The sequence below is a fragment of the Saccostrea echinata genome, unplaced genomic scaffold (assembly GCF_033153115.1).
Source record: "Saccostrea echinata isolate AGI-Se365-2 ecotype Australia unplaced genomic scaffold, CSIRO_AGI_Sech_v1 ptg000062l, whole genome shotgun sequence".
Taxonomy (NCBI): domain Eukaryota; kingdom Metazoa; phylum Mollusca; class Bivalvia; order Ostreida; family Ostreidae; genus Saccostrea; species Saccostrea echinata.
In genome coordinates this window covers 5,875,824-5,890,000 of record NW_026889811.1, presented here as the reverse complement: position 1 = coordinate 5,890,000, position 14,177 = coordinate 5,875,824, and the positions used below count along the sequence as shown (strand labels likewise).

The following is a 14,177-nucleotide window of genomic DNA, read 5'->3' as shown; positions in this document are numbered from 1 at the left end:
GAATCTAGAATCTGAGAACCTTAATTTCCCATGACTCTTGTCATTGAGAAAGAAGTAATATTTATCTTTATCAAAAGAAATTAGATTCTGATTTCAATATGATTCAAAGTTTTTCTTAAACTGAAGATCTAGAAGTTCATCATCATCTTCATCGCCATCTCCTGTTAGAAGAAAGAAGAAAAAGAAAGACCACAAAAAGCATAAAAAGAAGAAATCAAAGAAAAAATTGAAGAAAAGCAAATCAAAGGAGAGAGCTGACCTTCCATCTACAATGAATAAAAATACATGTATCATTGACAAGAACTCTGTCCCAAAACCTACAGGCAAGTGTCCAAAATGGTTTATGATAAAGTGAAAAGTTTCTTAGCCTGAAAAACACACATGTATGTATGGTGACCTTCAAATTCTGGTGGTACCGGTACATATACCAGGTTTGAACTCGGTGTTCCTGAAATTAAGTATTTCAAATGTAGGTCTGAAAAAAATCAGATGTTACTTATTTTTAAAATGCATCATGTGCTTTAATCTACTCATGACCTCATTTAATAAAATCTCTTTATGTTTAGCTAGCAGTAGTAGTAGTGGTCCATCTCCTCGCATGATGAAACCCATGACAAAGGAAGAATGGGAGAAACAGCAAAGTGTCGTGAGGAGGGTATATGACCCCGAAACTGGACGCAATAGGTAAAACAGGTCTGGAATGACCTATAATAAGAACAGTTAGTTTTCACAGGCAATTATACTGTATAATACTGTTATTTTAGAGACTGGAAGAATTAGCAGTTTTATCCTAAAAATTTTCATTTATTTTAAACCTTTAGCATTTTTAGGGATTGTTCTCTTCATTTACTTCAACGATAATATGGAACTGAATTACATGTATTAGTGACATCTAATTATAGCATTGCAAAGACGATTGCTAGTAATGCCTATCGGGTAAATTAGATGATCATTAAAATCTCAATTTATAGCATGACATTCATTTCACTGCTGTTTATCTGTTTATAATAAAAAGGTAAACAGGTAGGAAAGACTAGCAAGAACACCTAGTTTTCACAGGTTATTATATGACATTCATTTTTATTGCTAATAATTGGTAACAGATGAATTGCATAGTACTTGTAAAACCAAAAAAAAAAAAGGAGGAAAATAAATTAAAGAAAGAATTCTAATAAAGAGCATCTGAGTTTTAAATAAATTCTGAGTGTAAAATGAGATGTCAGAAAAATTGAATGCAGTTATTTATTTACTTCTTCATCAAAAGAAAAAGAAATCAATAAAATTAATGCAAAAAAGACATATGCAGTAGCTCTTCCCTTTGCAAAAGTAAAAATATAAGTGTGATATATTAACACATGTATTTGAAAAATGTGAGAATACAAATTACAGTGTTTTGGCTTTTGAATTGAATTATTTTTTCAACTTGAGAATGTATTCATTTGGATTAGAGAAAATAAAGCTTGGTATAATAAGCCAAAGAGCAAGATTTGATGTAATACACTATAGTCCCAGTATATTTTTATGGGTTTTTAAAAAATTATTATTATTAAGGTCTTCCGTCTTCAGCGGAAGACCTTCTTGTTTTTCTTAGGTTTCTTTTCCACTATTTTTTGTTATTATTATTATCGTTTTTTTTCTTACCGATTTTGTGCACGCGAGTTCTCGGAAATGGCTCGCTCAATTTTCATGAAACTTACAGGTCTGATAGAACATTAAAAAATCTAGATGTATATTTTTTTGTTTTGATGACGTCACTTCCGGTTCCGAGCTTTCCGCGATTTAGTGATTTTCGGAGGGTCACTTTGTCCGTCAGTTTCCCCAAAAGGGCTTCATGGTAGAAGCATGAAATTTTTCAGCGATGATAGAGCATTATGTGTAGATGTGACATACGCATTTCTTTTTCCCCGGAAGTGCCGTACTTCGTCGTTCGCTATGGCCCGAAAAAAGTCCTATCGGGATTTTTAAAATTTCTAACACTTTTTCTACAATATCTTTTTACCTGTAAATATTTTGTTAAAACATATAGAGCAAAAGTTGTGTAGAATGATACGATCTTTCAAAAGATATCAACAATAAGGGGCTGGCCCCTAAAATCAGGGAGCTAGAGGGGCCAAAAGTGTTTTCCTGATATCTCAAAAAGTATTGAGAATTTGTATAGCATCATAGAAGCTAAGTTGTTCAAAACGACAAGTAGCAGCTAAGGAGATCATCAAAAGTCGTCAAAATGACGTCACTTCCGGTCACACCGGAAGTAATGGTAAATGGCTCATTCTTGCTCATATGACCGTAGATGTCTCCCGAACTCGATCTCATCTCCTTAAAATTTAGACGGAAGACTTATTTGTTGCTTTGCAACAAGCTCGTCTAGTTATTATTATTATTATTATTATTATTAATTTAGTAGAAAATTTTTATCTTTAAACAATTTTAGGTTAGTCAAAGGTGATGGGGAGATTTTGGAGGAAATTGTGAGTAAGGAGCGACACAAGCAAATTAACAAGGTGAGATATCAGTGCCCCTGAATTTTTATGGCAAGTGACATACACACTAAGACTCGTCATTTCATTGTTATCCAGAAAATGTTAGTAGAGAAGAGTATACAATGGTTGCTTTATTGCAAAGGTAATGCTAATTATGACCATGTTACATTTATACTTTGATGCATAAAACATGTAATTTGGAAAAGATGCATGTACATATACCTACATATTTGGATGGGGAGGGAGGGGGTCATTACGTTCAAGGTCAAGATTTTTGGCATGAACATTGGGATGCAATTACCCATTCAATTAGTAACTTAGCTAGTTTATACATGTACTACATGCATGTGTATTTGGAGCATGCTTTGAGGAAATCTATGGTCAAAGTTCAAAACTTCAAGATTATATAATTATTGATATAAGTACATTGTAGAGTCCTGAATGTTCTCTATACATGTATACTATAAAGTCTATATGACAATAATCTCTGTTTTATCTTTTCTTTCAGCAAGCAACACAAGGGGATGGTTTGTTTTTTGCAACAAAGATGGGAATCAATAAAAACTGAATTACGTACAGTCTTATTTCAACAACGCGGAATATTTTACAAGTTTCATGGTGTTACAATATAAATGGAAATTTCAAGAATTTTATAGTCTGAGCAATTAAATAACATGATTGGGCAGAGTTAAATGAACTTAAACTTTGCCTGAGTGAATCTTAAATTACTCCAAACAGAGTTACCTTCACCTAAACTTTGTACGTGTATTTTATTGAACATATCTATTTTACTGAACACATCAATACACACTACAAATATAAGCATTACTGCATTAAATTCTCTTTGTTGTGCCATGATTAGGAGGGAATGCATATGAATATTTTAATGTATAGTGCTCAGCATTGTATAATTCAATATTTCCAGTCTCATTCATATTGTTTGTCAAGTGAACATTTGAATGTAGATTATTGGACAAATACATGTAAAGCTGTATAAGCAAGATGTACAAGAACACCTTTAGGGCCTTAGGAGTGACAGGAAAGCCTTTTGTGAAACTATCAATGGATTATAGTGAAAAAATATACATGTACATGTGTCAAAAAGGGCGTAAAGTCTGCAATTTTATATCCATAAATAATAAGAATCATCCACATTCAAATTCTAAGTTCGCCCAACCAAGTGTTTTGACAAAACCATGTGGGAAAAGTTTTGGGTTTTTTTTTTTAAATAATCCATTGAGAACATTTTCATTTTGTTATAATTTCATTGTTACAGAAATATTAATGTAAGAGTTGGTCAGCAACTCTGTATTGTTAATATTTAACTCACTTGCTAAAACTACAATTTGATAAATGCAAAATAAATATTCCTACTTCTTCTCTGCCATTTACTCCTGTTTGAAACATTTATCAATCTATCAACACTGTGGCGATCGATTTAATATTTGCTTGAAAATTGATCATTCATACAGCATTATGTTTGATACCAGAAGCATAAGATTTCCTATGCTTTTCATATCATATAATAACCATAGGTTTATGATAAAAGTGGAAAGTAATACCAACTGCTTTGGAAATTAATAGTCAGTGACTGAAATTCTGCGCAGAATTCTGAAATGGTATAAACTGAATTTCACTTAAGTTGTTCCCTCATGTTCTCCCCGTTATATTCGGTGCCATGCCAACCCTTGGAAGTAGACGAGAAAGTCCCATCACCCAGATGAATATGGATCGTCTTCCGAAGCAAATGTACTTCAGGAGGCAGGAATGTGATAGTCAGACAGGTTCGGTGGCAGTGGTTGGTCAGAGAGCTTTGTTCTTAAAATCTTAGCTCAGCACCTGTCCAGTGTTCAGGGGATCCAGGTTCAAATCTTTGTCTGAAACAACATATCCCCCCCCCCCCCAATACCAATACACACTTAGGTCTGTGTCCAGTTTAGAGATCCACAAACCACTTACACTATAAACATTATGTATAAAAATTTAGTTTCAAAATTATGATTGTCTCTTACTTCAGAGCTTAGAGAATTCACTTGCAATTTATCATGTTTGTCAAATACACGTAAACCATACTCTGACAAACTTGAACTTCTTGATGTTCAAAGTATTCAAACACAAGTCATCAATATTGATTACTTTTATTTTTGGATTAATTTTCAAATATTTATAGTATATATGTAATTTAACAGCTAGAAATGAATAAAATTACCCCCCTTTTACAAATGGTGTTTGTAGATTCCTATATGACTATCCAATTTATAATACAGTAATGGTTTACAAATTCTTGTAGATCTTTATACATACTGTATGTGTACATAAATTGGCGTATTCAAAATTTAGCACAATCACTGGGCATGTAGTTGTTGGCATAATCATAAATTAGCGCTTCACATTTCCATGCCATGTTTTGTATATATATAATTGATTTCTTAGTGGTATTTATGAATTAGCGCATCGCTGTCTGCACCAAAGCCACTAAAATATGAAGCCCGCTTTTTTAAGTACACATACAGTATTCTATGATGAATGAATCTGACATTATTATACACAGTTAATATAAATGTAGAGGCATGTTTTTGTTTATATTAGACTTTCCAATATCAGACAATTAAGTATAGCTTTTGTTGAAAGAAAACATTTTTTTAAATCTTTATTATCTATGATGCTCCTCAGGAGTTTCCAACTCTGAATTACAGTAAGTTTTTATCCGTGTTAAAATCTAACAGAAATTCAGCTAGATTTTGTTACACAAAATGAAATTGCAAATGAAAAACAAACCCAAATGAAAAAAAAAAATTCTGCATCATTTCTCTTACTTCTGAAGTCAGAATACATATACTCAAATGGAGTAAACCTTTACCATTCAGTATTTCTCGAAAACATCACATTCTGTACCTATATATATAATGTGTACAAGCTGTATCTTCACTAAAACTGAGTAGCTGTCATCATCCAAATTCAACACATAGTCACAATACATACTGTACAAATTAACTGAATGCACCAAAGGGAATTTTATAATGCAATACCTTGTACTTAAATCTAACTATTAGTATCATTCATAAATATCTCTATGTTCTCCAAAATATCATGCATTTTAAACAACCATACCTCAAAAACATATATCGTTCTTATCTTACACACTTCACGTAGAAGTCTTCTACCCTCTCTCTAAAATTTCTGCATCATTACATACACTGTATTTTTACAAAATGCTTATGGTAAATATGTTCCACATAATTAATATAAGATCACAGACAGAGGTGATTTGGCCTGTATAAACAGAAAACCAGAAATATTTACAGTCATCAACAATAACAACAGATTTAACAAAAACATATACAACTTTCTCAAAATCAAAAAAAAAAATAAATGTAGCACTTTACAGAAATGGCGTGAAATGCATTGTTTTACCACCTCAACAGTTGACTGCATTATGTCACAGTTTGAAATGAGGCACATGGACAAAATCGCTCACCTGAGTAACTAAGACCCTGCTCTTCTCCATTAACATAAGCCCCCCCCCCCCCCCCCAATATATTCCTATGTTAAATTTTGATCCTATATTGTAGCTCAACCCTACCGCAGGGATTATGATTTTAACAAACTTGAATCTACATTACCTGAGGATGTTTCCATGTGAATATGACTTATCATGGCCTTACTGTTACCTGAGGATGTTTCCATGTGAATATGACTTATCATGGCCTTACTGTTCTTGAGATTTTTTTCTTTAATTCCACCATATTCCTATGTTAAACTTTAATCCCCTATTGTGGCCCCATCCTACCCTGGGGGTCAAGATTTTAACAAATTTGAATCTACACTATGTAATGAATTTTTTAAATATGTTTAATCTTGTCTTGACGAGTGATTATTGAGAAGAATATTTTTAAAAGATGCCATTAAATTTCCACTAATTCTTAATGATCTCCCCTTGAAAGATGACATGGACCTTCAAATAAAGAAATTTAAATAAAATTCACCCAAGGAAGCTTTGAGGCAAGTTTAGTAGAAAATGACCCAGTAGTTCTGGAGAAAAGTTTGTGACAACAAAAACAACAGATAACGGACAAATTTGGATCACAAAAGCTCACTTGTGCCTTTTGCTCAGGTGAGCTATTAAAATGCTTCGAGAAGCCATTCCACATTTGGAAATCTGTGAATTAAGTTAGCATAAACTAATACATTGTTGTAAAAATAAACACATATATGTGAAATAAGGTCTGTGAATGATTATTCAAGAAAGCTGGATGAAATTGAATTACAAATTACTGTAACAATTGATAAAGTGATTATTCTTCAAATCAGGTCCATGAAGGGTTATAAATATTTATCAGAATGAATGACATATCATATCCACATGTAACATGAAAGCAATATTTTCATATTTTTCCTCTCAAGTACTCCTCAATCTTGAACTTATGAGTTTGACACGATATAGATAATACATATACATGATCCAATGAGAGATACTAAGCTCATCAATTTAAAATTACTAGACTGTACCCAAAATAACATAACAGTTTGTGATACATTTTACATCATTACATATCAGTATTGATGACACATGGTTGTGAGTTTCTGCTAAAATTGTCTGGATTTCAATAATGACTCAGTTGGCTTCATTCAATTCCTATGATGTGGTGGTGGTGGTAGTAGCAGCTATGGTAGAAGTGGTTGCAGTGGTGCTCACCACACTGGGCAGGCTGACCACTACAACAGGTTTCACCACTTGTTGTCCTAAAACACCCCCCATCTGAGCTCCCTGCAAGAATCCATGGGGAATCAAGGGAATCTGCTTTAAAAGAGGACTTGAAAGCATAGAGTTTAACTGTGTCTGAGTTAATCCCTGTGCAAACTGCACTCCAGGGGACATAACTGTCATGGGGGACACCAATTGTGTCCCTTGAGTAATTTGAGCAAGTGACATGAGCTGCTGCATGTTAACATTCTGTGGCAGACTAGAGGGAATAGAGACTGACACTGTGGAAGTGGATGGTGTCACGACTTGTCCTAAAGATGTTCTCGGCAGTGCTTGAGCTAGAATGTTGAAGGGGATTTGTCCCAGCATGTGAGTTGTGCCTGTATTTGCAAGTGGTCTGATGTTGGAAACATTTCCTAAGGTAGCCATAGAAGGAGTTCCCGACAGCTGTGTAGCTGACAATGGTGTAGTCGATAGTGTTGAAGCTGACAGTGGTGTGGCGGATAGTGCTGTGACTTTGACAGTGGTGGTTGCTGTAGTAATTGAAGAAGTGGCAGCTGCAGTCTGTTTTGCCATACTCTGTGTTGCAGCACTATTCAATATCTGTTGTTGCTGACTAGAAGTTAGTCCTGTCATCAGGTTAGTAGATACCAGAATGGGCTGGGCAAATCCTTTGGCCATGGAGACCGGCATGGCTAAGGTACCCTGGGAAACCAGTTTATTAATTGCTGCTAACTGGGCTGCTCCTTGGGCAGCAACAAACTGTGTTGCTATTGGAATGCCCAGAGAATGTCTCAAAGGAATGGTCTTTAATGGTACTGTTGGTACTGGTGGTGGTTTAACACTGGGACTGACGCTTGTCACTGAAAACCAAGACAGACAAGATATAGAGGCACACCTTACAACAAATGCTACGCCTATTATACCATGGAACTTTAACATCTGTTGCATAATTTTTTTCATTACATCAAATGAAGAAATTTTTATCAAAAATAAATTATGGACACTGTATCCATAAGACTCATAATGTGAGTAAAATTGTTTTAATTGTGCTGATGTGTACTTTATGAAAGACACGAATGTTACAGATGATTACCTGTGACTATGGCACTCTGTTGTTGTTTTTGTCTTTTCTCTAATGTCCTGGCCAACAGCTGCGTTACTGGCGTGCGTGTATCTAAGGAATTCGAGGTAGTCACAGTAGCAGGTGCAGATGACGTCTGCTCAGGCCGAGCTGGAAGAGGAGGCTTTGTTAACAGAGAATTCCCTTGTATGGGAGACATTAAATGCTGTTGAAGAGGAGATTTAGAGGTTGGAATTTTCAATATGGTGGCTGCTGGCATGTTGACGTGGTCAGGCTTGCTGACCTTTATTATTGTCAGTTCTCTCTGGTGGTTGATTGCATTCTGATTGCTGCTGCCTGGGAATAATTTCTTTACAATGTCCCTTTCACCTAAAAAAAACATAGGTAATCAAAGATTACGAAGCTCACCTCGACGAAGGTTATCTATAAGCAAGGCAAATCTCACATCATATTTTTTCTAGTTAGTGTACATCCCAAGATCAATATCTATACAAGTTTGGTTTAAGAAGGACTTATAATTACTTGGAAATAGACCTGCTCAAAAAACTTTAACCTGGTCACTCATCTGGAAAATCTAGGTCAGATTCAGCATCCGAAGCAAGTGTGTAGTGTTCATCCCTATATGCATCATCCATGCAAGTTTGGTCCAGGTAGGGCGTATAGTTACTTGGGAATGGACCTGCTCCAAAAACTTTAACCTGTTCACTCATCTGGAAAATCTAGGTCAGATCCAGCATCCGAAGCAAGTGTGGTAGTGTCCATCCCTAGATGCATCATCCATGCAAGTTTGGTTCAGGTAGGGCTTATAGTTACTTGGGAAAGGATCTGCTCCAAAAACTTTAACCTGGTCACTCATCTGGAAAATCTAGGTCAGATTCAGCATCCGAAGCAAGTGTGGTAGTGTCCATCCCTAGATGCATCATCCATGCAAGTTTGGTCCAGGTAGGGCGTATAGTTACTTGGGAATGGACCTGCTCCAAAAACTTTAACCTGGCCACTCATCTGGAAAATCTAGGTTAGATTCAGCATCTGAAGCAAGTGTGGTAGTGTCCATCCCTAGATGAATCATCCATGCAAGTTTGGTCCAGGTAGGGCTTATAGTTACTTGGGAATGGACCTGCTCCAAAAACTTTAACCTGGTCACTCATCTGGAAAAATCTAGGTCAGATCCAGCATCCGAAGCAAGTGTGGTAGTGTCCATCCCTATATGCATCATCCATGCAAGTTTGGTTCAGGTAGGGCGTATAGTTACTTGGGAATGGATCTGCTCCAAAAACTTTAACCTGGTCACTCATCTGGAAAATCTAGGTCAGATCCAGCATCCGAAGCAAGTGTGGTAGTGTCCATCCCTAGATGCATCATCCATGCAAATTTGGTTCAGGTAGGGCCTATAGTTACTTGGGAATGGACCTGCTCCAAAAACTTTCACCTGGTCACTCATCTAGAAAATCTAGATTAGATTCAGCATCCGAAGCAAGTGTGGTAGTGTCCATCCCTAGATGCATCATCCATGCAAGTTTGGTCCAGGTAGGGCTTATAGTTACTTGGGAATGGATCTGCTCCAAAAACTTTAACCTGGTCACTCATCTGGAAAATCTAGGTCAGATTCAGCATCCGAAGCAAGTGTGTAGTGTTCATCCCTAAATGCATCATCCATGCAAGTTTGGTCCAGGTAGGGCGTATAGTTACTTGGGAATGGACCTGCTCCAAAAACTTTAACCTGGTCACTCATCTGGAAAATCTAGGTCAGATCCAGCATCTGAAGCAAGTGTGGTAGTGTCCATCCCTAGATGCATCATCCATGCAAGTTTGGTCCAGGTAGGGCGTATAGTTACTTGGGAAAGGATCTGCTCCAAAAACTTTAACCTGGTCACTCATCTGGAAAATCTAGGTCAGATCCAGCATCCGAAGCAAGTGTGGTAGTGTCCATCCCTAGATGCATCATCCATACAAGTTTGGTTCAGGTGGGGCGTATAGTTCCTTGGGAATGGACCTGCTCCAAAAACTTTAACCTGGTCACTCATCTGGAAAATCTAGGTCAGATCCAGCATCCGAAGCAAGTGTGGCAGTGTCCATTCTAGATGCATCATCCATGCAAGTTTGGTCCAGGTAGGGCTTATAGTAACTTGGGAATGGGACTTGCTCCTAAAACTTTAACCGGGACGCCGACGCTAACGCCGACGCCGACGCCAACGCCGGGGGTATAGCATAAGCTCATCTCGACTTCGTCGAGGTGAGCTAATAAATGTATATCTTGACATTTCTAGATCATTCTCTCTTTACTTGAATCATATGTAACAGAAAATTTAACTTACAGCAATGCATCATTTTCCATACACTTTGCATAACATTTATTGTATTAACCTACCCATGTATGATTTATTAGGACTTCTAATATCATCATCATCATCATCACTGCATATTGGACTTCCTTGTTCTGTAATAATGACAAATAAATACTTTTTTAGTGCTTTTTTTTTTAATGTTTATAGTAAGATAAAAGAAAATATACATTTTTGAGGTACCTGAAAAAATTGGTCTTAATATTTGTTATGTCATAATATACAAAGATAGTTTGCAAACAAATTCTTGTTTTTATTCTCTGACACAGCAAATAATTTCACTCACAGACAACCTAATTTGAAAAAAAAGGGTTTAGATGAGAATCAAAAAAAAAAAAATTGATTATAAACAATGTCTTATATGAATTAGATACAGCAACTAAGATTAATGCCACTCAATAGAGCAAATGCACAGTCTAGAAGTTTTTTTTTTCACTTTTTCATTACAACAATGTTATGTGTGGTCAAACAAAATCTTTGATATTATGAATGAAAAATGTTTATCAACTTCATCAACTTCATGTGCAATATACCATATCTCATGGTTGTCACTGGTGAAAAATTACCACATAATCAGAACTCTTTTGTATGCAGTATATAGAGGACTCTTAATTTCTAGCTGATTTCACCTCCATAAAATATTAATCTACATGGCTTGTTACTTAACAAAACTATAATAAAATTTTATTTACTTCTTTTCATATTTTTTGTATAATTTTAACAAATGGTTCATATCATTTTAATCAATTCATTTACTTCATTGTTTCCTTTATTAGGAGGGAGAGAGGTGATTCAAATGATAACAATCATTTTTTAAAAAATCATACAATCTTCAAAAGTTACATCTACTATTACCTGTAGCTGTTGATGTGGAATTGGTGTCTTGTTCATCAGGGAGGGTAACCCACTTATTTAAATCCACTTCAATATTCATCCTGGCTAACTCGGATTTTAAATTGTGGATTCTCTCTTGAAGTGTTATTTTCTCCCTTGCTAATCTTTGCATTTCTAGTTCATATTCTTTCTCTTTCCTTTTTACTGCCTAAAATATAAAAAAAAAATGTGGAAGTACACTAAAAAGTTTCTTAAACATATGATTTAATTAGCATTTTACAATTTCAATTTGAGTTGTCTCTCTTTCTCCCTCACCCCAGGTGACCTCTCACGTGCTAGTGTTTATATATGACGAACCAATCAGATTTCAACATGTACTGGATTTAAAGCCATGGTTCCCAGGTTGACCTACTTATTGTACCTTCTGTTGGCTCCACCCCTTCTCGTTACTAATTATAGGTAATCTGCACAAGCATGTCCATATCATTTTTATCTTATCAAATTACAAATGTAATTTCTCTGTCACTTCATACCTAATGGCCTCTAGCTCATTTCTGTACTGAGGATAGTTAATGGTGTCTGACAGACAAAATTTTAGCTTTTGTACATTAAAAAATATCAAAAATACCTGAATGTATCGTATAGAGCCACGTAAAATACAGAGATTTGAAGTCCTCTTATCCTCCAAGGTTGGAATCTGTTTCTTTAAAATATCAAAGCATTCCTTCAGATGTGCCCTCCTACAAATATTTCATAAAAATATGAATTATTTTCTGATTATAATTATCCAGTGGCGTCATATTAATACTGATATATTCAGCATGCTCAAATCTACATTTGTTCTGTCCTGTATGATCCTAGCTATGCTTTTTGCATAAACATGTACACATATTATGAAAGTATATTTACCATGAGAAAGTTTTGAAGACTATATGCTATAAGAACAAATACGGAACTATGACTAAAGGATACTCAAAACTTATTATGTATGTAATATTATATACAAAAAAATGAAAGGAAATACATTGTATCTCCTTTATAAGTTCAAACACATTAAGTTCTTAATCACCATCTACACGATTATAACTATCTACCAATATGACAACTGGTATATTCACCTGTTTTTCTCTAATTTATTGTGAACCTCTCTGGTCCCAGCTCTGAAATGTTAATCAATCTCATCAAAATATCACTTGTACTCTCAAAAACAGTCATTTTGGAAGTAATATACATTCAAATCTTTCATATTTTAATAACTTAATCATCGTTATTTATGATAAAAATTGTTCTGTTTCTGGTGGAAATAGTAAAGGTAAATGTTTTTGAGCTTTTAAAATTAACATCAATCATGTACCATGTGTACATTTTCACAAACCATCACTATTTTCATGACTTTCCTAGATGTGATACAACATATGAATGTGTGCAAGTGTGACAGTGTGCATGTGAGTATTGCAATGGATGACGTATTTATTTGTAAATAAAATTTTATTGTTTTAAATTAGTGTTTATAATTTTTCTTTATCTTTTCATCCCCTAAATGACAGACTTCTCGTCACTTCCTCCATATGATGTGCAATGCACACATCGACTGTTTCGTCATCAAGCACGTGGATGATACCTCAAGGTCAAGTCTGTTTACATTTTCAGCGGCTTACCCTCCTGCACGCCGACGTAACGTTGCGTCGTCTGGATCCATGTAGATGATTTTTGCAGAGCTGTAGGAATCTTGTGAAGTATCAGATCCGTTTGTTGACGATACTCGGCCTGCAGACTCATCAACTACAAGGAATGTAAATATCACGTTAATGGCGTGCTCATACATATGCAAATGAGACAAAAATGAAAGCGAGACCGAACGATTGTACACCGATCTTGTGTACAAATTTTAATCACTTGACCATTGTTTTCTACCAAAGTACATACAAATATTGTGCCGTAATCGATAAAGGGAATAATGCTTGCAACATATTCAATACATTTTAGCCTTTAAGAACGACAAATTACACCAGCATTTTCAGCCAAAGTTTGCCATGTGCGAAACATACCACGTGTTTTGGACTGGTTACGCCATTCCAGAAATTCAGCAGCTTCAAGCAGTGTATCCAGACTCATTTCAGTTCTCGATTTGAATTTTTAGCAAGCAGAGGTGACGAATATATCCTTTGCTGAGTGTTTAAAAGGCCGGGCTGTATTGTTGGTCCAAAGAAACGTAAAACAACGTACATTCGAGGAAGATGGCGCGGCCCGACCAAAACACTCAACGCTAGGAAAATATTAATACACCACGTGGTTTTTGAGTGGCACCTGTCATTGAACAACCAATCAGAATTGACTATTTTGACGTCATCAATACACCACGTTAGAAATCACATGTTTTGTTTTGATTCTTATTGTCGAAATAAATCCCGTAAATTCACCAAAACATTCAAATGATTGTAAATAAGCACACGTGTGAAGTTAGATTAGCACTGAAATCAAGTAAATTTTGTCTATGTTTTGCATTTCATGTAATTACACACGTAGACATTGTAATCAGTGGGCGTTGTCCTGGCAATAAATTGTTGTGGAAAGGTAAAAACCACGTGATACTATCCTTATATGGATAACACGTGGTTCACCAAACCACGTTTAAGCTTGATACGAAAGAGGTGGATCACATTTTAATTCCAAGCTTTAATGGATGTTGCATATATACGTTATGAAAAAATAAAGATTTTTTTTTTATTTCG

The 14,177-nt window shown here is 35.3% G+C and overlaps 2 protein-coding genes across 3 annotated transcripts in view; one reads left to right on the top strand and one right to left on the bottom strand.

Moving 5' to 3' along the window:
• The window catches only part of LOC133175290 (ADP-ribosylation factor-like protein 6-interacting protein 4), an 8,382-nt gene extending 4,509 nt beyond the window's left edge, over positions 1 to 3,873 (top strand). Inside the window, exons 2-5 of one of the 2 annotated variants that reach the window (XM_061310385.1) lie at positions 127 to 323; positions 567 to 684; positions 2,432 to 2,501; positions 2,989 to 3,873. In XM_061310385.1, coding sequence (XP_061166369.1) covers positions 127 to 323; positions 567 to 684; positions 2,432 to 2,501; positions 2,989 to 3,048 — 445 coding nt within the window. In that variant the 3' untranslated portion in view covers positions 3,049 to 3,873. Of the gene's footprint in view, positions 1 to 126; positions 328 to 566; positions 685 to 2,431; positions 2,502 to 2,988 lie in introns of both variants that reach the window. The other variant, XM_061310386.1, reaches the window with a different exon arrangement.
• A 731-nt stretch (positions 3,874 to 4,604) lies between these two features.
• Positions 4,605 to 13,829, bottom strand: LOC133175219 (max-binding protein MNT-like). The gene is made up of 8 exons (XM_061310326.1): positions 13,494 to 13,829; positions 13,104 to 13,227; positions 12,564 to 12,605; positions 12,074 to 12,185; positions 11,467 to 11,653; positions 10,638 to 10,706; positions 8,282 to 8,638; positions 4,605 to 8,048 (listed from the first exon to the last, which is right to left on the bottom strand). Exons 1-8 carry the CDS (start codon positions 13,558 to 13,560, stop codon positions 7,117 to 7,119), a joined length of 1,890 nt encoding a protein of 629 aa, XP_061166310.1. The 5' UTR covers positions 13,561 to 13,829; the 3' UTR covers positions 4,605 to 7,116.
• Positions 13,830 to 14,177: the final 348 nt, after the last annotated feature.